The sequence below is a fragment of the Cetorhinus maximus genome, unplaced genomic scaffold (genome assembly GCF_964194155.1).
Source record: "Cetorhinus maximus unplaced genomic scaffold, sCetMax3.hap1.1 HAP1_SCAFFOLD_372, whole genome shotgun sequence".
Classification (NCBI taxonomy): domain Eukaryota; kingdom Metazoa; phylum Chordata; class Chondrichthyes; order Lamniformes; family Cetorhinidae; genus Cetorhinus; species Cetorhinus maximus.
The window spans coordinates 303,425-325,294 of record NW_027596318.1 but is presented as its reverse complement, the minus strand read 5'-3'; the positions used below and the strand labels follow the sequence as shown (position 1 = coordinate 325,294).

Here is a 21,870-nt window from a genome sequence, read left to right as displayed (position 1 = left end):
GAAATTGCCTTCCTCTGAGTGCTATTGGCCGGCTGGGCTTTGGGGAATGGTTGAGGCAGAGGCCATGTTGCACTTCTCACGGAGAAGTGTGAAGCTGAAGCAGGTGGGATGGGGCTGAACGGCCTCCTCCTGGGGCTCTCTGAACGCTCCGGGTTCAACACAGACGCCAAAGAAACCTCGCTGAGCCTCAAAGGGGGCAGCCAATCACGTCCTTCCGTTTCCTCAGCAGACCTCTCAACGTCAAGAAATACGATTGGGTATCAAAGTGCGACGTGCCCAGGGTCCAGTTCTTCCATTGGCTACATCTGCAAGCCCAGTGAACATGGTGGAAGGGGGTCAGAGGGCACAGCCCGTCCAGTGTATCCGCCCGCACATTCGATGGGACAACAGTGTAAAAAAGTTTCACTACGTACAGTGCACGCGGCTCCTAAAACATCAATTTTAATGCCTTCAAATCTGTCTTTGGTGATTATTTAGTCCGCCTGTGTCCCATTGGGTGGGCCAGGGATGAAAGCCTATCCTGCAGGCCTCAGTCACGTCTCCGCTCCAGTCGTTGTCAATAACAACCGGGCAAAGTGGGGGGGGGAGGGGGAGGAATCGATGGCCCAGGATCCGGCCTGGTATTCAACTCAGTGCGATTTCCCCTCCTGCGACTTCTCTTCCTCCTTGATGTCCATCTCAGTCAGGACGCAGTAGCAGATCAACTGAGTGTACCTCGTACAGGAGGCTGCGGGAGATAGAGAAAGGCAACGGGTGTTAAAATGACCTGCTCATTGCACTCGCACATTCAACAACACAGGACGCCAGGAGATCCCAATGGACCCAAACGCCTTCCCGTTCACTCCCACTGTCCACAATCCCTATGGACACAATCCCCTTCCCGTTCACTCCCACTGTCCACAATCCCTATGGACCCAAACCCCTTCCCGTTCACTCCCACTGTCCACAATCCCAATGGACCCAAACCCCTTCCCGTTCACTCCCACTGTCCACAATCCCAATGGACCCAAACCCCTTCCCGTTCACTCCCACTGTCCACAATCCCAATGGACCCAATCCCCTTCCCGTTCACTCCCACTGTCCACAATCCCTATGGACTCAAACCCCTTCCCGTTCACTCCCACTTTCCACAATCCCTATGGACACAAACCCCTTCCCGTTCACTCTCACTGTCCACAATCCCAATGGACCCAAACCCCTTCCCGTTCACTCCCACTGTCCACAATCCCAATGGACACAAACCCCTTCCCGTTCACTCCCACTGTCCACAATCCCAATGAACACAAACCCCTTCCCTTTCACTCCCACTGTCCACAATCCCAATGGACCCAATCCCCTTCCCGTTCACTCCCACTGTCCACAATCCCAATGAACACAAACCCCTTCCCTTTCACTCCCACTGTCCACAATCCCATCGGACCCAATCCCATTCCCGTTCACTCCCACTGTCCATAATCCCAATGGACCCAAACCCCTTCCCGTTCATTCTCACTGTCCACAATCCCAATGGACCCAGACCCCTTCCCGTTCACTCCCACTGTCCACAATCCCAATGGACCCAATCCTTTTCCATTCACTCCCACTGTCCACAATCCCAATGGACCCAAACCCCTTCCCCTTCACTCCCACTGTCCACAATCCCAATGGACACAAACCCCTTCCCGTTCACTCCCACTGTCCACAATCCCAATGGACCCAAACCTTTTCCGTTCACTCCCACTGTGCACAATCCCAATGGACCCAAACCCCTTCCCGTTCACTCCCACTGTCCACAATCCCAATGGACCCAAACCCCTTCCCGTTCACTCCCACTGTCCACAATCCCAATGGACCCAAACCACCCACTCCCCAACTCCTGCCTCCCCAGTAACACCTCATTCAATAAAAGGAACTTGCATTTACATGGCAACGAGTTCCTTTCTGAATTGCAGTCCTCATGGTCATACTGGCAAATGGTGGGCGGTGGAGGGGGTGGGGGGGGGTGGTAGAGGAAACTTTGCACAGCAAGATCCCACATAATGAGGCGTCGATCGCAGCTTTGGGTTGATGCTGGTTGATTGTGAAACGTTATATCCGACACTGGGGTCAACGCCCATTTCGCATCCTTACCCTATGGATTGCACTTCAGACACTGCAGCACTCCCCCAAGTGCTGTCTCTGGGCGTATCAGTCTCGATTGTGGGATCCCAGCGCTGGGGTTTGGACAGATGACCCTCAGAACACCAAGTGCGACTCACAAAGTCAACCTAGCCTAAGCGATTGAACCTAGATCCCTGTTTGGGTTGGTTTGAGAGTTTCCATACAAACTAGTCCCTCAAGACTGTGTGCACGATCCACGAGCCCCTTGCTATCACTATCATCTGTTACTTTCCCTTCTTGACTCAATGATTCCGACGCATTCCTGCCTGCTCTCCCCTAATCCACCTTTAATAAACTACAGTTCATCCGAAATTCTGCTGCTCCATGTCCTAACCCACACCAGCTCCCATTCCCCTGTGCTCAGTGAACTACGTTGGCTCCCAGTCAAGCAAGGCCTCGATTTCAAAATTCTTATCCATGTTTCCAAATCCCTCCCTATCTCTGTAACCTCCTCCAGCCCCCTACACCCCTCCCTATCTCTGTAACCTCATCAAGCCCCTACAACACTCCCTATCTCTGTAACCTCCTCCAGCCCCCTACACCCCTCCCTATCTCTATAACCTCATCAAGCCCCTACAACACTCCCTATCTCTGTAACCTCCTCCAGCCCCTACACCGCTCCCTATCTCTGTAACCTCCTCCAGTCCCTATACCCCTCCCTATCTCTGTAACCTCCTCCAGCCCCTACAATCCTCCCTATCTCTGAAGCCTCCTCCAGCCTCTACACCCCTCCCTATCTCTGTAACCTCCTCCAGCCCCTACAACCCTCCCTCTCTGTAACCTCCTCCAGCTGCTACACCCCTCCCTATCTCTGTAACGTCCTCCAGCTGCTACATCCCTCCCTATCTCTGTAACCTCCTCCAGCCCTCTACATCCCTCTCTATCTCTGTAACCTCCTCCAGCCCCTACACCCCTCCCTATCTCTGTAACCTCCTCCAGCCCCTACAACCCTCCCTATCTCTGTAACCTCCTCCAGCCCCTACACCCCTCCCTACTCTGTAACCTCATCCAACCCCTACAACCCTCCCTATCTCTGTAACCTCCTCCAGCCCCTACAACCCTCTCTATCTCTGTAACCTCATCCTGCCCCATACAACCCTCCCTATCTCTGTAACCTTCTCCAGCCCCTACAACCCTCCCTATCTCTAACCTCCTACAACCCCCTACAACCCTCCATCTCTGTAACCTCCTCCAGCCCCCTACACCCCTCCCTATCTCTGTAACCTCCTCCAGCCCCTACACCCCTCCCTATCTCTGTAACCTCCTCCAGCTCCCTACACCCCTCCCCATCTCTGTAACCTCCTCCAGCCCCCTACACCCCTCCCCATCTCTGTAACCTCCTCCAGCCCCCTACAACCCTCCGAGATCTCTGCGCTCCTCCAATTCCGGCCTCTTGAGCGTTCTTCCCGATTCCCATCGCTCCGTCATTGGCGGCCGTGCCTTCAGCTGCCTGTGGTAGGGGAGGGGGCCAGCCTGGGCCCGATGTCTGTAATGACCTCCCTCTCTCTCTCCTCCCTTAGATCATTTTGGAGTGACCGTACGCATAGAGAAAAAGCCTGTGGGCGAATTGACTTGGTGAGGAGAGTGCTGCACACAACAGCGAGGAAGATAATGCTGGAGCTTTGCAAACCTCTGATCAGGCTGTGTCTCTAGCGCAAAAACAGAAAGACCTGGAAAAACTCAGCAGGTCTGGCAGCATCGGCGGAGAAGAAAAGAGTTGACGTTTCGAGTCCTCATGACCCTTCAACAGAACTAAGTAAAAATAGGAGAGGGGTGAAATATAAGCTGGTTTAAGGTGGGGGGAGGTGGGGGGAGAGAAGTGGGAAGGGGGGTGTGGTTGTAGGGACAAGCAAGCAGTGATAGGAGCAGCTAATCAAAAGATGTAACAAGGCAAGAGAGAGATACGGAAATCCTGTCGGAGAGAAGAGCAGTACTTCTTCAAGCTAGGCATTTCTTGAAGAGAAGTGGCAGCCAATTAAACGCAGAGATAAAAAACAAAAAACTGCGGATGCTGGAAATCCAAAACAAAAACAGAATTACCTGGAAAAACTCAGCAGGTCTGGCAGCATCGGCGGAGAAGAGCAAAGTTGACATTTCGAGTCCTCATGACCCTTCAGCAGAACTAAGTAGAAATAGGAAAGGGGTGAAATATAAGCTGGTTTAAGGAGGGGGGCGGTGGTTGTAGGGACAAGCAAGCAGTGATAGGAGCAGATAATCAAAAGATGTCACAGACAAAAGACCAAAGAGGTGTTGAAGGTGGTGATATTATCTAAAAGAATGTGCTAATTAAGAATGGATAGCAGGACACGCAAGGTACAGATAGCTCTAGTGGGGGTGGGGTGAAATAAGACTAAAAGGGCATAAAAGGTATAGATTTAAAAATAATGGAAATAGGTGGGAAAAGAAAAATCTATATAAATTATTGGAAAAAACAAAAGGGAGGGGGAAGAAACGGAAAGGGGGTGGGGATGGAGGAGGGAGTTCAAGATCTAAAGTTGTTGAACTCAATATTCCCCTCCCTTTTGTTTTTTCCAATAATTTATATAGATTTTTCTTTTCCCACCTATTTCCATTATTTTTAAATGTATTCCACCCATGGTTTATTTCACCCCACCCCCACTAGAGCTACCTTGCTCGTCCTGCTCTCCAATCTTGATTAGCACATTCTTTTAGATAATATCACCACCTTCAACACCTCTTTGTTCTTTTGTCTGTGACATCTTTTGGTTATCTGCTCCTATCACTGCTTGCTCGTCCCAACAACCCCCACCCCCCCTCTTCTTCCCCTCCCCTCCCCCTTAAACCAACTTATATTTCACCCCTTTCCTATTTCTACTTAGTTCTGTTGAAGGGTCATGAGGACTCGAAACGTCAACTGTGTTCCTCTCCGCCGATGCTGCCAGACCTGCTGGGTTTTTCCAGGTGTTTCTGTTTTTGTTTTGGATTTCCAGCATCCGCAGTTTTTTTTTTGTTTTTATCTCTGTGTCTCCAGCGCTGGGCCCCACGCTTTAGGGGGCACGTCAAGGCCTCCAAGAGGGCATGGATGAGGATGAGCAGGGATGAGGGAATCCAGCGCGGAAAGACTGGAGAAGCCCGGATTGTTCTGCTCAGAACAGAGGAGATTAAGAGGAGATTTAATCTAGGCCGTACAAAACCATGTACTGTTTTCCCCGACTTGCCCTGTTTTTCACTGGCATTTAGTTTGGTGACTAGAGGGGGCAGCTGGGCTTAGAATAATAGGCAAAAAGCAAGAGGGGAATGTGGGAAAAGAGAGCTTTGTTACGATTTAGACTACGTTACCTGACAAGGTGGCGAGAGATAATTTTATACATTCCAAGGTCCGGGACTACGTGCTGAGGGACGCACTAAAGCTTGGGGCAGCCACCGCAAAGGCTCCCTCCCTAACAGCGCTGTGGGTGCACCTACACCACATGGACTGAGGTGTCAGCTGTGGCTCAGTTCATAGCACCCTCGCCTTTTGAGTCAGAAGGTTGTGGGTTCATGTCCCACTCCCGGAAACCAAGAACTGTGAATGTACTCGAAAGAGTTACATGCGATCTGTTGATAACTCGAAAGAGTTACACCACATGGACTGCAGCGGTTCAAGAATGCAGCTCATCACCGCCACCTCAAGAGCAGCTAGGGATGGGCAATAAATGCTGGGCCCAGCCAGGGAAGCCCACCCACCTCCCCCCACCATGGAGAAACAAAAAAAAAAAAATCTTATTGAATGGGCGAAGCAGACTCGAGGGGCCGAATGGCCTACTCCTGCTCCTATATTCTTCGTTCCTACGTTTTAAGACACTATCTTTAGATTGATATGAGCGTATGGTTTGGGACTGTATCTTTTAAATTTCGGGTAAACGAAAGGGATCATGTGACCTACGCTGTCGTTTGCCTGATCGTAAAACCTGGATAGTTTAGTTGTCAATGACCAAAGGGGCTCCAATTGTGTTATGGAAGGAAGGTGCCAGATATTTACACTTGGGGACAATGACAGCTGTTTCTAAGTCCACAATGCGAAGACGCTAAGTCTCCTAAGACTCAGGAAGGGGCTATTGATACCAAGTTGTCAATAGTTGTGATGGAAACTGTCCCTTCCTTTGTTTCTAAGATGAAAGGGCCATTGCGATCAGAGATAGCTGATTAGCATTACTATAAAAACAAAAAACTACTGCGGATGCTGGAAATCCAAAACAAAAACAGAATTACCTGGAAAAACTCAGCAGGTCTGGCAGCATCAGCGGAGAAGAAAAGAGTTGACGTTTCGAGTCCTCATGACCCTTCGGCCGAACTGAGTAAAGTTAGGAGAGGGGTGAAATATAAGCTGGTTTAAGGTGGGGGGTGGGGTGGGGGGAGAGAAGATGGGGGGGTGGCGGTGGTAGTAGGGACAAGCAAGCAGTGCTAGGAGCAGATAATCAAAAGATGTCACAGACAAAGGAACAAAGAGGTGTTGAAGGTGGTGATATTATCTAAGAAAAGTGCTAATTAAGAATGGATGGCAGGACACTCAAGGTACAGCTCTAGTGGGGGTGGGGTGGAAAGACTAACAGGGCATTAGAGCTATAGATTTAAAAATAATGGAAATAGGTGGGAAAAGAAAAATCTATATAAATTATTGGAAAAAACAAAAGGGAGGGGGAAGAAACGGAAAGGGGGTGGGGATGGGGGAGGGAGTTCAAGATCTAAATTTGTTGAACTCAATATTCAGCCCGGAAGGCTGTAAAGTGCCTAGTCAGAAGATGAGGTGCTGTTCCTCCAGTTTGCGTTGGGCTTCACTGGAACAATGCAGCAAGCCAAGGACAGACATGTGGGCAAGAGAGCAGGGTGGAGTGTTGAAATGGCAAGCGACAGGGAGGTTTGGGTCTTTCTTGCGGACAGACTGCAGGTGTTCTGCAAAGCGGTCGCCCAGTTTACGTTTGGTCTCTCCAATGTAGAGGAGACCGCATTGGGAGCAACGAATGCAGTAGACTAAGTTAGGGGAAAAACATTACTGCTGGGTGAAGCGAGCCTAGTGTGCTTCCCGTTGCCACGGAGAAGGGGATAGAGGAGGCCATTTTGAGATCAGGCTACAGGCTTCCCTATAAACCCAGAAATATCACAGAGAGAAAGCCACCGCAGGTTTTGGTCTCAGGTGTAGCCAACTGAGAGGTGGCGAGCAAGGAAAAGCTAGAGTTACTCAGGTCCATGCATTAAACGGAGGAAAACGTTGATTCTGTCATACACCATGTGGGATGGGGCCGGGAGCTCGCGCTCAGTTTGATAATCAAGCCCGTGAGGGGGTTCAAACAAGGCTGGAGGATTTGCCTAGCTGGAGTTAGAGGCAGAATCCCCAGGGAAACCCGCTCTGTGGAAGATAGGTTCGGGAAAGGAACGGGACAGAAGTAAAATGCTTGGGAGCTGAGAATCACTTTGGATCAGTTCAGGGAGAACCAGATGTCTGCTTAAGGGACTGAGCAACAGAAGAAAATTGGGCTTTTTGGTCAGCCTTAAAAGTAGAAAGGGGCACGTTAGGTTCAGTAATTTAAAGTATAAAGTTGCCCATGGAATGAAAATAATGTTAATTTAATGGCGTTCTGTTTCTCATTCGTCTCAGTAACTTTGAAGCTCAAGTTGCACTTTAAAAGTCATCAGTTTCTGCTAAGATCGGAACAATAAATATAATTGAAAAGGAGGTTGAACATGTGCTTGAGGACTCGAATTGGGACCGTTATGCTGGGAACGTAGGACAAAATTGGGCAGCTCTTTCCAACAGCTAGAATGGGCATGACAGGCCGAATGGCCTCAGCCTGTGCTGCAAGATTCAGCGGTTCTAAGTCGGTCCTGAAAATCTACCTCGTTGATCGAGTTTTTAGTCATCTCACATAATGACTCTCAACCTGGTCCAATTTATTAGGTTCACGAAAACGATCCCAGGAATGAAAGGCTTAACACATGAGGAACGTTTGATGACTCTGGGTCTGTACTTGATGGAGTTTAGAAGGATGAGGGGGGGGATCTGATTGAAACTTACAGAATACCGAAAGGCCTGGGATGGAGTGGGATGTGGGGAAGATGTTTCCATTAGTAGGACAGACTAGGACCCGAGGGCACAGCCTCAGAGTAAAGGGAAGACCTTTTAGAACAGAGATGAGGAGAAACTTCTTTAGCCAGAGAGTGGTGAATCTATGGAATTCATTGCCACAGAAGACTGTGGAGGCCAGGTCATTGAGTGTATTTAAGAGCGAGATAGATAGGTTCTTGATTGGTAAGGGGGATCAAAGGTTACGGGGAGAAGGCGGGAGAATGGGGTTGAGAAACTTATCAGCCATGATTGAATGGTGGAGCAGACTCGATGGGCCGAATGGCCTAATTTCTGCTCCTATGTCTTATGGTCTTATCCAGTTAGTCATCAGTGGTTTTCATTGACATTGTACGAGGTCTAAAAGCTCTACACAACAGCACGGAGCTGTAAAAATCACTATATAACAGCACAGAACCGTAAATATCACTATATAACAGCATAAACCTGTAAAAATCACTATGTAACAGCATAAACCTGTAAAAATCACTATGTAACTGCATAAACCTGTAAAAATCACTATATAACAGCATAAACCTGTAAAAATCACTATATAACAACATAAACCTGTAAAAATCACTATATAACAGCACAGTGCTGTAAAAATCACTATATAACTGCACAGAGCTGTAAAAATCACTATATAACAGCATAAATCTGTAAAAATCACTATATAACAGCATAAACCTGTAAAAATCACTATATAACTGCACAGAGCTGTAAAAATCACTATATAACAGCATAAACCTGTAAAAATCACTATATAACAGCATAAACCTGTAAAAATCACTATATAACTGCACAGAGCTGTAAAAATCACTATATAACAGCATAAACCTGTAAAAATCACTATATAACAGCATAAACCTGTAAAAATCACTATATAACAACATAAACCTGTAAAAATCACTATATAACAGCACAATGCTGTAAAAATCACTATATAACTGCACAGAGCTGTAAAAATCACTATAGAACAGCATAAACCTGTAAAAATCACTATATAACAACATAAACCTGTAAAAATCACTTTATAACAGCATAAACCTGTAAAAATCACTATGTAACTGCATAAACCTGTAAAAATCACTATATAACTGCATAAACCTGTAAAAATCACTATGTAACAGCATAACCCTGTAAAAATCACTATATAACTGCATAAAGCTGTTAAAAGCACCATATAGGAAGCTACAGAAAGCAGGATATAAAGGCACAGAGCTGTCTGGTATTAATGTAGAAGGCTGCAAAAAGTGTTATATAAATACACAAAGCAGTAAAAAAGGGAAAAACAAAACTGCACAGAGGAAAGTTCCTGATTTAGAGAACGCCAGGTGAGCAGGAACTCGGATGTTAAGCCCTTCTGCTCCGTGCTGGTGCTTCTAGTCCAGACGGGTATCCTCCCAACACCCCCTCTCTTCCTCTCACCCCCCCATCAGCTCATCCCTTTATTTCCTTTCTCCCTCGCATGTTCCCTCTTCAATACATCGAGACCATTCACCTCAGCCTCCTGGTTGTGGCTGCAAGTTCCACATTCTCCCGTTCCACGTTACTCTCTGGGTAAGGACGTTTCTCCTGAATTCCCGAGTGGATTTGTGAGTGACTATCTTACGTTGATGGCCCCTAGCTCGAGGCTCTGTGAGATGTGAAAATGTACGGCTTTGCATTCAACCACGTTTCCACGGGCTCAGTGACATCACTTCTACATTTTCCTCCACTCAGGTAAAGACAGCCCCACAACCTGTTCCGCTTTCCAGAAACAGAGATCCTCTCAGTTCTGATAACTGCTCTGTGAATCTTTTTATACCTTCCCCAGTGCCTCAATATCCTTTTGCAGTACGGAGGCCACGATTAGCACATACAGTTCCCAGTGGGATATGGAGACCGGAACTGTACACAGTGCTCCCAGTGTGATACGGAGACCAGAACTGTACACAGTGCTCCCAGTGGGATACGGAGACCAGAACTGTACACAGTGCTCCCAGTGTGATACAGAGACCAGAACTGCACACAGTGCTCCCAGTGTGATACGGAGACCGGAACTGTACACAGTGCTCCCAGTGGGATGTGGAGACCGGAACTGTACACAGTGCTCCCAGTGTGATATGGAGACCAGAACTGTACACGGTGCTCCCAGTGTGATACGGAGACCAGAACTGTACACAGTGCTCCCAGTGGGATGTGGAGACCGGAACTGTACACAGTGCTCCCAGTGTGATACGAAGACCAGAACTGTACACAGTGCTCCCAGTGTGATACGAAGACCAGAACTGTACACAGTGCTCCCAGTGTGATGTGGAAACCAGAACTGTACACAGTGCACCCAGTGTAATACGGAGACCAGAACTGTACACGTGCTCCCAGTGTGATACGGAGACCCGAGCTGTACATGGTGCTCCCAGTGTGATATGAAGACCAGAACTGTACACAGTGCTCCCAGTGTGATACAGAGACCAGAACTGTACACAGTGCTCCCAGTGTAATACAGAGACCAGAACTGTACACAGTACTCCCAGTGTGATACAGAGACCAGAACTGTACACAGTGCTCCCAGTGTAATACAGAGACCAGGACTGTACACAGTGCTCCCAGACCTTGACGGAGACCAGAAATGTACACAGTGTGCTGTAGTGTAAAAATGCAAACTGCTGATTTTATTACCTAAGACCGTGCGTAGAAGCTGCGGCCTCTTGTGTTCAGGTAGGTAAACTCCCAGGAAGTAGAATGGCACCCCAGACAGGGCAATGCCGATGCCAATCAGGGAGTTGATGGTGTCGCTGTAGAGGGGCACAGCCACCAGGAAGATGGTACACAGGCAGAAGACGATGGGGAAAAAGATGCTGAGCTGTGGGGGGAAGCGTAAAGGAGAAAAAGGGAACGTTAGGGAGTGTAAATGCAGGCCTACCAGGTCGAATAGCCACAGTGATTAAGCCTACGTCCACCTATTTGAAAAAGGGACCTCGGCATTTTCAAAAAGCACGTGGCGGAGCAATTCACAACCAATGAGGACCCTTCTTCATTGAATTGTTGTCCATGTTGCGAAGCACAGGAAGGCCACTGCTTGGTTGTGCACAGCAAGATCCCAAAACTGAAAGGACCAGAAAACCTTACTTTTTTTTGTGGTGATGTTGGTTAAGGGGTAAATCTTGGCCCTCGGGACACAGGGGCGAACTCCCCTCCTTCCCCCCCTTCCCCACCCCACCGTATCAGCTCTTCTTCCAACAGCAGCCGTGTGACCCCTCACGTCCCACCCGAGATGGCAAAAGAGATGGGGCCCCAGGTTTAGGGTCTCATCCCCACAGGTAGCATTTCCGAAAGTGCGGCTCTCCACTGTGAAACGCCCGGGTGAGTGTATTAGGCCTGGAGGGCGACGTGAGCCTAATCCCCTTAGTGAACTCTCGTCTCCTTGCGCAAGACTTTCCTTCAAAACTCCCTCTCCGACAAGCCCCTCTGAACTGATCCCCTCGTTCCCAAGAACCTGCATTTACATAGCGCCTTTAACCTGCCGAAACATCTCAAGATGCCTGACAGGAGCATCGTAAAAACAAAGTATGACACCGGGCCTCATAGGCAGCTATTAGCGGCAAGTAACCAAAGACCCGAGAGATAGGGAGGCTTGTAGGGGCTGGAGGAGGTTTCAGAGATAGTGAGGGTTGTAGGGGCTGGAGGAGGTCACAGAGGTACGGAGAGTTGTAGGGGCTGGAGGAGGTTACAGAGATAGGGAGAGCTGTAGGGTCTGGAGGTGGTTACAGAGATAGGGAGGGGTGTAGGGGTTGGAGGATGTTACAGAGATAGGGAGGGTTGTAGGGGCTGGAGGAGGTTACAGGGATAGGGACGGTTGTAGGTGCTGGAGGAAGTTACAGAGATAGGGAGGGTGGTAGGTGCTGGAGGAGGTTACGGAGATGGGGAGGGTTGTAGGGTCTGGAGGAGGTTACAGAGATAGGGAGGGTTGTAGGGGATGGAGTAGGTTACAGAGATGGGGAGGTTTGTAGGGGGCTGGAGGACATTACAGAGATAGGGAGGGTTGTAGGGACTGGAGGAGGTTACAGAGAGAAGGAGAGTTGTAGTGGCTGGAGGAGGTCACAGAGATAGGGAGGGTTGAAGGGGCTGGAGGAGGTTACAGAGCTAGGGAGGGTTGTAGGGGCTGGAGGAGGTTGGAGATATAGGGAGGGTTGTAGGGACTGGAGGAGGTTGGAGAGATTGGGAGGGTTGTATGAGCTGGAGGAGGTTACAGAGATTGGGAGGGTTGTAGGTGCTGGAGGAGGTTACAGAGATAGGGAGGGGTGTAGGGGCTGGAGGAGGTTACAGAGATAGGGAGGGGCGTAGGGACTGGAGGAGGTTGGAGAGATAGGGAGGGTTGTAGGGTCTGGAGGAGGTTGGAGATATAGGGAGGGTTGTAGGGACTGGAGGAGGTTGGAGAGATTGGGAGGGTTGTATGGGCTGGAGGAGGTTACAGAGATTGGGAGGGTTGTAGGTGCTGGAGGAGGTTACAGAGATAGGGAGGGGTGTAGGGGCTGGAGGAGGTTACAGAGATAGGGAGGGGCGTAGGGACTGGAGGAGGTTGGAGAGATAGGGAGGGTTGTAGGGGCTGGAGGAGGTAACAGAGATAGGGATGGGTGGAGGGGCTGGAGGAGGTTACAGAGATAGGGAGGGTTGTAGGGGCTGGAGGAGGTTACAGGGATAGGGAGGGGTGTAGGGGGCTGGAGGAGGTTGCAGAGATAGGGAGGGTTGTAGGGTCACCAGGAGGTTACAGAGATAGGGAGGGTTGTAGGTGCTGGAGGAGGTTACAGAGATAGGGAGGAATGTAGGGACTGGGGGAGGTTACAGAGATAGGGAGGTGTGTAGTGGCTGGAGGATGTTACAGAGATAGGGAGGGCTGTATGTGCTGGAGGAGGTTACAGAGATAGGGATGGGTGTAGGGACTGGAGGAGGTTGCAGAGATAGGAAGGGTTGTAGGGACTGGAGGAGGTTACAGAGATAGGGAGGGGTGTAGGGCTGGGAGGAGGTTGGAGAGATAGGGAGGGGTGTAGGGGGGTGGGAGGAGGTTGGAGAGATAGGGAGGGGTGTAGGGGGGGCGGGAGGAGGTTGGAGAGATAGGGAGGGGTGTAGGGGGGTGGGAGGACATTGGAGAGATAGGGAGGGGTGTAGGGGGCGGGAGGAGGTTGGAGAGATAGGGAGGGGTGTAGGGACTGGTGGAGGTTGGAGAGATAGTGAGGGGTGTAAGGGGTGGGAGGAGGTTGGAGAGATAGGGAGGGGTGTAGGGGGTGGGAGGAGGTTGGAGAGATGGGGCGGGGGTGTAGTGGGCGGGAGGAGGTTGGAGAGATAGGGAGTGGGCGAGGAGGTCCTAGTTGGACTTGAAAGCAAGGATGCGAATTTTATAATGGAGGCCTTGTGAGAGCTGGGGGCAGCGAGGGCCAACGAGCACGGGGTTGGGGGTGGGTAGTTGGTGAGGGGTGAATGGGGCTCGGTGCGTGTTAGGCTCCCTGGACACGGTCCAGTTCAGGTCCCTCTGTTGGTTGGGCAGGGCTGCAACGCGAGTGATGTAATTGCCGGGACATTGCCAGGAAAGGGCAGGCTCTTTCCTCTGTCGATTTGAATACCGGCCCTCAGGAAGAACGGGGTTGGGCGGGGGTTGGGGGGGGGTTTGTAAGGACGAAACAGCTTAACCCTGCCGACAAACCACAGGGAGAGCGATTTCCCTTCGCAGCCAGCAAGTGGGGAGCGGGTCAGCTGGGTCCTCCCCCCCACTGTATCGCCTGCGGCCAGCTGGTGGCGCCAGCGGACCAGTCAAAGTCACGCTGATTGGACGCAGGGGCCATCACCTTCCCCCTCCAATGGGCAACAGCCGGTGGGTCAAAGGTCAGGGGCACAACGGAGATCCCCTTTACCCCCCCGACTTCCCAGCTCCTCCCCACCCCCCCATCAGGTGGTCTGGGGAAGTGCGACATTGTATTTGCAGCCCAGCTCAGTCTTGGGGATGTAATGCTCGAATTTTTGAATTAAATTAACTCTCGGCTTGTGGACGTCGCTGGCCGGGCCCAGCATTTATTGCCCATCCCTAATTGCCACCTCGAGAAGGCGGTGGTGAGCTGCCTTCTTGAACCGCTGCAGTCCCCTGTGTGGTGTAGGTGCACCCACGGTGCTGTTAGGGAGGGAGTTCCAGGATTTTGTCCCCTGTGGTGTAGGTACACCCACAGTGCTGTTAGGGAGGGAGTTCCAGAATTTTGTCCCCTGTGGTGTAGGTACACCCACGGCGCTGTTAGGGAGGGAGTTCCAGGATTTTGTCCCCTGTGTGGTGTAGGTACACCCACAGCGCTGTTAGGGAGGGAGTTCCAGAATTTTGTCCCCTGTGGTGTAGGTACACCCACAGCGCTGTTAGGGAGGGAGTTCCAGGATTTTGTCCCCTGTGTGGTGTAGGTACACCCACAGCGCTGTTAGGGAGGGAGTTCCAGGGTTTTGACCCAGCGACAGTGAAGGAACGGCCAATATATATTTTTATTTGTTCATGGGGATGTGGGCGTCGCTGGCTGGGCCAGCTTTTATTGCCCAGCCCTAATTGCCCCTTGTTCAAAGGGGCATTTAAGAGTCACCACATTGCTGTGGGTCTGGAGTCACATGTAGGCCAGACAGGACTGGAACCCGGGTCCCCAGGAGCATCACCCTGGGTCTCTGGATCACCCAATCTGGACACAATACTGCCAAGCCACTGCCTCCCCAAGTCAGGATGGTGGGCAGTTTGAAGGGAAACTTCCGGGTGGAGAGTGTACGGCAGAGGCCTACCCGGCGCTGGTGGGGGTTGGGGGGTGGGGGGTGCATGAAGTTTTGCAACAGGCCCAAGTAGTTTAAGAAGCAACCAAGCGATGGTGTAGGAACTGCCATTTTTCTGCCGCCAAACCGACAAGGTTTGAGCTGTTGGGGCGCGACATTTACAGCCGTGTTAAAAATAAAAATGTCTCGGCCGGTCAGAGTCGGTTTGCCTCAAAAGTATGAGGGGTTTGGACGGAGTAAATGAGGAGAAGCCCTTTCTCGGGGTCCATTAACAGGTTTTGGGTTGTGGCTTGGATTCTTGCTGAAGAGAGAGACATTTCACCACCTTGCGCGCCATCAGGGCAAACTCAAGAATGCCAAATTTCAAACGGTCGGGGAGCACTTGCTGAACAATCCTGAGTGCGCCAATCGCTGCACTAACAACCGATTTAAGGTCATCAGTCGAGCTTGTAACGTGACTCATTCATGCTTGCTCGAAGCCACATACGGTCATGCCCAGGGACCCGTATTCTGCAAACAAAAGGAACACGCTCAAGCCTTGCGCCCTTTTTCCTGTATGGCCCGGAACTTGGGCAGCCTATACTCCCCCGTTGCCTTCTCCATGGCAATGCCTTGGCCAATCAGAGTTGACTTGCCAACCCAATCAGCACCCTCTTCCCCTGTCGTCTAAGTTGCCCTTTGAAATTTGGCATTCTTGCATTTGTCCTGATCAGTGAACCATGGCAAACCTCGCCAACATGCCTCCCTTCTCCGCAAGGGTTCAGGTCCAAGGACAAGTGGGGAAGATGGGGAGAATTTTGTCACTCAGTGAGCCATTGTGACCTGGAGTGCGCTGCCTGAAAGGGCGGTGGAAGTACATTCAAGATGTTTAACGTACTTCAGGTATGACTGGAAGGGGTTCATTTCAGAAGATCTCTTTCAAAGAACCAGCACAATGGGCTGAATGGCCTCATTGTGTGCTGCATGGTCTCTGGTGTTCTGGGGGGTGGGGGTTCAAGGTCTGAGGTGCAGAGGGATCTGGGTGTCCTAGTACATGAATCGCAAAAGGTTAGTATGCAGGTACAGCAGGTAGTTAGGAAAGCGAATAGAATGTTATCATTTATTGTGAGGGGAATTGAATACAAAAGTGGGGAGGTTATGCTTCAGTTATACAGGGCACTGGGGAGACCACATCTGGAGTACTGTGTACAGTACTGGCCTCTTTATTTCAGGAAGGATGTCAATGCATTGGAAGCAGTTCAGGGAAGGTTTATCAGACTAATACCTGGAATGGGTGGGTTGTCTTATGAGGAAAGGTTGGACAGGCTTGGCTTGTATCCGCTGGAGTTTAGAAAAGTAAGAGGCGACTAGATTGAAACATATTAGATCCTGAGGGGTCTTGACAGGTTGGACGTGGAGAGGATGTTTCCTCTTGTGGGAGAATCTAGAACGAGGGGGTCACTGTTTAAAAATAAGGGGTCGCTCATTTAGGACAGAGATGAGGAGAATTTTCTCTCCGAGGGTGGTGAGTCTTTGGAACTCTCTTCCTCAAAAGGCGGTGGGAGCTGAGTCTATGAATATTTTTAAGGCAGAGGGAGAGAGATTCTCGATTAGCAAGGGCGGGGGGGGGGTGAAAGGTTATCGGGGGTGGGGGGGCGTAGTCAAAAAATTCGATCCAGGCCTTTCAGGGTTGAAGTTGGGGACATTTCTCCACACAATTTGCAACTCTCTTCTGCAAACGGTAATGGGCCAGTTGTTCATCTTCAATCGAAGATTGCGAGACCTTTGTTGTCCAAAGGTATTGAGGGATAAGGGCCAAAGTTATGGAGTGAGGTCGCATGCGAGCCATGATCTCAATGAATGGCAAGACAGGGTCGAGGGGCTGAATCCAGTTCCTATAATTACAGACTCCGATGGATATACTACTGGCGAGTATATAGACATGCAAATTTCTGTTCTTTCGTTTAATGGGGATAAAAAAAATAGCAAGCCGTTTCAACTCCGAGCATTTACAGTTTGGGATCATCTACTCAGTAGAAAAAGCACAGAGTATTCAGTGACAGTACAATCGGCCTGGCAGCTCTGCCAACGTACCTTCAGTGGCCGGGGACGGTTTGGTTCCTTCCAACGGAGATACAGCTGCCCCGCGATCGACATCCCCACGAACAGCCAATAACTGAAGCTGTAGTAATTGATGAGCTGAAAGATATCTTCGACGCAGAGATACACACAGGCCATGACTCCCTGCAGACAGGAAGGTGTGTTAAAAAATCACAACAAGCCACACCCGAGTTCCACACCGTCCCCGTCAAATACTCCCAGGATAGGTACAGCACGGGGTTAGATACAGAGTAAAGCTCCCTCTACACCGTCCCCATCAAACACTCCCAGGACAGGTACAGCACGGGGTTAGATACAGAGTAAAGCTCCCTCTACACTGTCCCCGTCAAACACTCCCAGGACAGGTACAGCACGGGGTTAGATACAGAGTAAAGCTCCCTCTACACTGTCCCCGTCAAACACTCCCAGGACAGGTACAGCACGGGGTTAGATAGAGAGTAAAGCTCCCTCTACACTGTCCCCGTCAAACACTCCCAGGACAGGTACAGCACGGGGTTAGATACAGAGTAAAGCTCCCTCTACACTGTCCCCATCAAACACTCCCAGGACAGGTACAGCACGGGGTTAGATACAGAGTAAAGCTCCCTCTACACTGTCCCCATCAAACACTCCCAGAACAGGTACAGCACGGGGTTAGATACAGAGTAAAGCTCCCTCTACACTGACCCCATCAAACACTCCCAGGGCAGGTACAGCCCTTGAAGGAGGGCGAGGTGGAGGTCTGCAGGGTGGGGGTGGGGAACCCGATCTGCCTACGGTCTCCGTGGGGGGAGTCACTCACGTTGAAGAGGAGGGCCGGTACCGGCGTGAATCGCTCCACGTGGATCATGCTGAGGGCGTCCGGCAGGTGACCTTCCCGCGACCCCACGAAAAAGAGCCTGCGGGACAGAGGCACAAAGCATTACCATCGCGACGGGTGGGACCGAGTCGGCGGGGGAGGGACGGGGGTGAGGGAGGTTGGTGGGAAGTCTCCGGGTCAAGGCTTCACCAGCCTTAATCCCAGCCTGGGCCCCCAAAGGAGCTGAGGTCACCCCTCAGCGGCCTAGCTCAAATATTGACGCTCCTTTGGTCACCGTGTAAATTATTCTTAAACAGCGATCCCCCCCACTGTCCTGAAGTGGGGCGCCCACACCCGACAGCCACCTTGTAAATAGCAGAAGGGGCTGAATGGCCTCCTCCTGTTCCCGTATTCCTCGGCAGAGTGATACTGTCACTCCACTGCCTCTGGATAATACTGGAACTCCATTATTGCTGCCAAAGTTTGCCGTCTGCCACGCATCAGGACAGATGCAAGAGTGCCAAATTTCGGACAGTGGCCGCCCGTTTATAACCACAGGAGAAAAGGTTTCTTGACTGGTCGGCAAGCCTCGGGCAGAACTCGCTGAACAACCCTGAGTGCGCTCATAGCCCATTTAACAAGGCTCGTTTATACCTGCTAGAATCTTCTTTTATTCAGTCAGGGGATGTGGACAGGCCCGCTTTTATGGCCCATCCCTAATTGCCCATGTTCAGAGGGCATTTAAGTCTCAACCGCATTGCTCAGGGTCTGGAGTCACACGTAGGCCAGACCGGGTAAGGGCGGCAGATTTCCTCCCCTAAAGGGGCATTCGTGAACCAGATGGGTTTTTTTTTAACACAATCGACAATGGTTTCGTGGTCATCATTTAGACTTTTAACTCCAGATTTTTTTTAAATTTAAATTTCACCATCTGCCATGATGGGATTCGAACCTGGGTACCTAGAGCATTACCCTGGATCTCTGGGATACTAGTCCAGTGACAATAACACTATTGGCCACCGCCAAACGGTCATACACATGGACCTGTTCTCCGTTCAAGCCTTGCACCTTTTTTTTGAATTACTCGGGAGGCTCAGGGAGCCTGGGGTTCCCTGTTGCTTTCTCCATGGCAACGCATCAGCCAATCAGAGAGTCGGCTTACCAACCAATCAGCGCCTCTTTTCTCCTGTGTCATAAACTGTACCTTACCTTCCGAGGAATTGTGATGGAAGTATAATCATTTACATAATATTTTTTCAGGTTTATTGTGAAGTCGGTTTATGGGGTTAAGTATGGTTGGGTCCGTCCGTGTGCGATTTAATTACATTTGAACTCAAGTAGGCTGCAAGCTTGAAATCATCAAAAGAGGCTATACATGCTAATGAGGAAACATGGACGCTGGCTTAAGCATGTATGGCCTGAAGGGGATTTGCATTTTTAGATAAATGAAGAGATTTAGATTTCAAAGGGATCTTAGTCTGTTTACAATTAGCCAGATAGGCAGGGCTAAGGAATGTGTTTATTTTTCCCCAAAGGCTACTGGCAGCACATTGACAACGTGAAAGTTTTTATATTGTGAGGAAGGTACAGTTTCAAAGACATATGGAACAATAGAACTTACATATTAAAAAGAGAGAAACATATATAAAGGAGAATGAAATGCAACGCGAGAGAAGGCCATGCAAGATCTAAGAGGAGTGTATGAAATAGCCTTAATGAAGCTTCTAGCTTTTGTGCTTAAGTCTGCTGTCAAACGAAACTAAAGTTGGAGAAAAGTCTTTTGGGAATTCCACTGTCAGGTGGGTGCTGTGTTAACTGGCTGATTCTGTTTCAAATCTAAAATCTATTCTGGACTGTTGCCTTAAAGGGAGTGTAACTGGGAGTCAGGTTAATTAGGAATTTTAGGAGTTATTATGGTAATAAGTAATTCGTAGTCTTATGTATGTGCTTGACAGCTTTTTACATTTTGTTAATAAATATTTTAATTTAATTTTTAAAATCCCTAAAGGTCTTGGTGGGCTTTTTACTTCTGAATCTGGTGCACGCATCTTGCAATAAATACAAATTGCAAAACTGTCGTGATAGCGCGACCAAGTTTCCCTCGTGGATTTGGTTCCACCCGGCACACATCACCGGCCACGTCATAACAAAATCAAGGATTGCAACTAGGTCAACGGAAGAGGCGCAGAAAGTTGCCAATAAAAAATAGGTAAGCCTGAGAATCGGAAATATTTTTCGAATTCTGCAAGGCAGGACCAAGAAAACGATTAAGCGAGGGAAAATAGAATATGAGGGTAAACTAGCAAGAAACATAAAAATGGACGGAAATAGCTTCCGGAGGTATGTAAAAAAGAAAAAAATTAGCGAAGACAAAGGTAGGTCCATTACAAGTGGAGTCAGGAGAATTTATAATGGGGAATAAGGAAATGGCAGAGAAACTAAACAAATACTTTGTGTCTGTCTTCGCAGAGGGAAGTACTAAAAACCGTCCAGAAATAACGGAGAATCAAGGGGCTAGTGTAAACGAGGAACTGCACAGCATTAATATCAGCAAAAGAAACAGTACTGGAGAAACGAATGGGAATTAAAAGCAGATAAATCCCCTCGACCTGATGGTCTACATCCCAGAGCGTTGAAAGAGGTGGCTGTAGAGGTAGTGGATAGATTGGTGATCATCTTTCAGAGCTCTGTAGGCTCTGGAATGGTTTCTGTGGGTTGGAAGGTGGCAAGTGTAGCCCCACTATTTAAAAAAGGAGGGAGAGAGGGAAAACAGGGAACTACAGACCTGTTAGCCTGACATCATACTAGTCGGGAAAATGCTAGAATCTATTACGAAAGGGTGTGACAACAGAACACTTAGGAAATAATGTTAGGGCTGGGCAGAGTCGACATGGATCTACGAAAGGGAAATCATGCTTAACAAAGCTGTTGGAGCTTTTTTGACGAGGCAACTGTCTGGATAGATAAGGGAGGACTGGCGGATGTGGTATATTTAGGTTGTCAGAAAGCCTTTGATAAGGTCCCACACAGGAGGTGAGTCAACAAAATTAGAGCACATGGGGTTGGGGGTAATATGCTGGCATGGGCTGAGAACTGGTTAATGGACACAAAACAGGGACAGAAATAGGTCACTTTCGGATTGGCAAGGTTGCAGTCCATGTGGTGTAGGTACACCCGCAGTGTTACTAGGGAGGGAGTTCCAGGATTTGGACTCAGCCACAGTGAAGGAACGGCCGATACATTTCCAAGTCAGGATAGATAGAGAGAGAAAGAAACAAAAACAAAAACACCTGGAAAAACTCAGCAGGTCTGGCAGCATCTGCGGAGAGGAACACAGTTAACGTTTCGAGTCCGAATGACCCTTCAATAGAACTAAGTAAAAATAGAAAAGGGGTGAAATATAAGCTGGTTTAAGGAGGGGGGTGGGTGGGACAAGAAGAGCTGGATAGAGGGCCAGTGATAGGTGGAGATAACCAAAAGATGTCACAGACAAAAGGCCAAAGAGGTGTTGAAGGTGGTGATATTATCTAAAGGAATGTGCTAATTAAGGGTAGAAAGCAGGACGAGCAAGGTACAGATAGCCCTGGTGGGGGTGGGGTGGGGGGAAGGGATCGAAAAAGGCTAAAAGGTAGAGATAAAATAATGGGTGGAAATATATTTAAAAATAATGGAAATAGGTGGGAAAAGAAAAATCTATATAAATTATTGGAAAAAACAAAAAGGAGGGGGAAGAAACGGAAAGGGGGTAGGGATGGAGGAGAGAGTTCATGACCTAAAATTGTTGAACTCAGTATTCAGCCCGGAAGGCTGTAAAGTGCCTAGTCGGAAGATGAGGTGCTGTTCCTCCAGTTTGCGTTGAACTTCACTGGAACAATGCAGCAAGCCAAGGACGGACATGTGGGCAAGAGAGCAGGGTGGGAGTGTTGAAATGGCCAGCGACAGGGAGGTCTGGGTAATGCTTGCGGACAGACCGAAGGTGTTCCGCAAAGCGGTCACCCGGTCTGCGTTTGGTCTCTCCAATGTA

The 21,870-nt window shown here is 49.5% G+C and overlaps 1 protein-coding gene and 1 long non-coding RNA gene across 2 annotated transcripts in view; one reads left to right on the top strand and one right to left on the bottom strand.

Annotated features, from left to right (window-relative positions):
- Window positions 1-250: 250 nt before the first annotated feature.
- LOC144673488 (Y+L amino acid transporter 2-like) overlaps window positions 251-21,870 on the bottom strand; it is a 58,715-nt gene continuing 37,095 nt past the window's right edge. The window contains exons 7-10 of the mRNA XM_078535304.1: window positions 17,850-17,946; window positions 17,042-17,191; window positions 10,862-11,045; window positions 251-727 (exon numbers count right to left, since the gene is read on the bottom strand). Of these exons, the coding sequence (XP_078391430.1) occupies window positions 630-727; window positions 10,862-11,045; window positions 17,042-17,191; window positions 17,850-17,946 (529 nt within the window). The 3' untranslated portion in view covers window positions 251-629. The remainder of the gene's footprint in view (window positions 728-10,861; window positions 11,046-17,041; window positions 17,192-17,849; window positions 17,947-21,870) is intronic.
- LOC144673490 (uncharacterized) overlaps window positions 14,290-21,870 on the top strand; it is a 293,819-nt gene continuing 286,238 nt past the window's right edge. The window contains exons 1-2 of the long non-coding RNA XR_013574320.1: window positions 14,290-14,385; window positions 21,015-21,094. This is a non-coding gene — a long non-coding RNA (uncharacterized LOC144673490). The remainder of the gene's footprint in view (window positions 14,386-21,014; window positions 21,095-21,870) is intronic.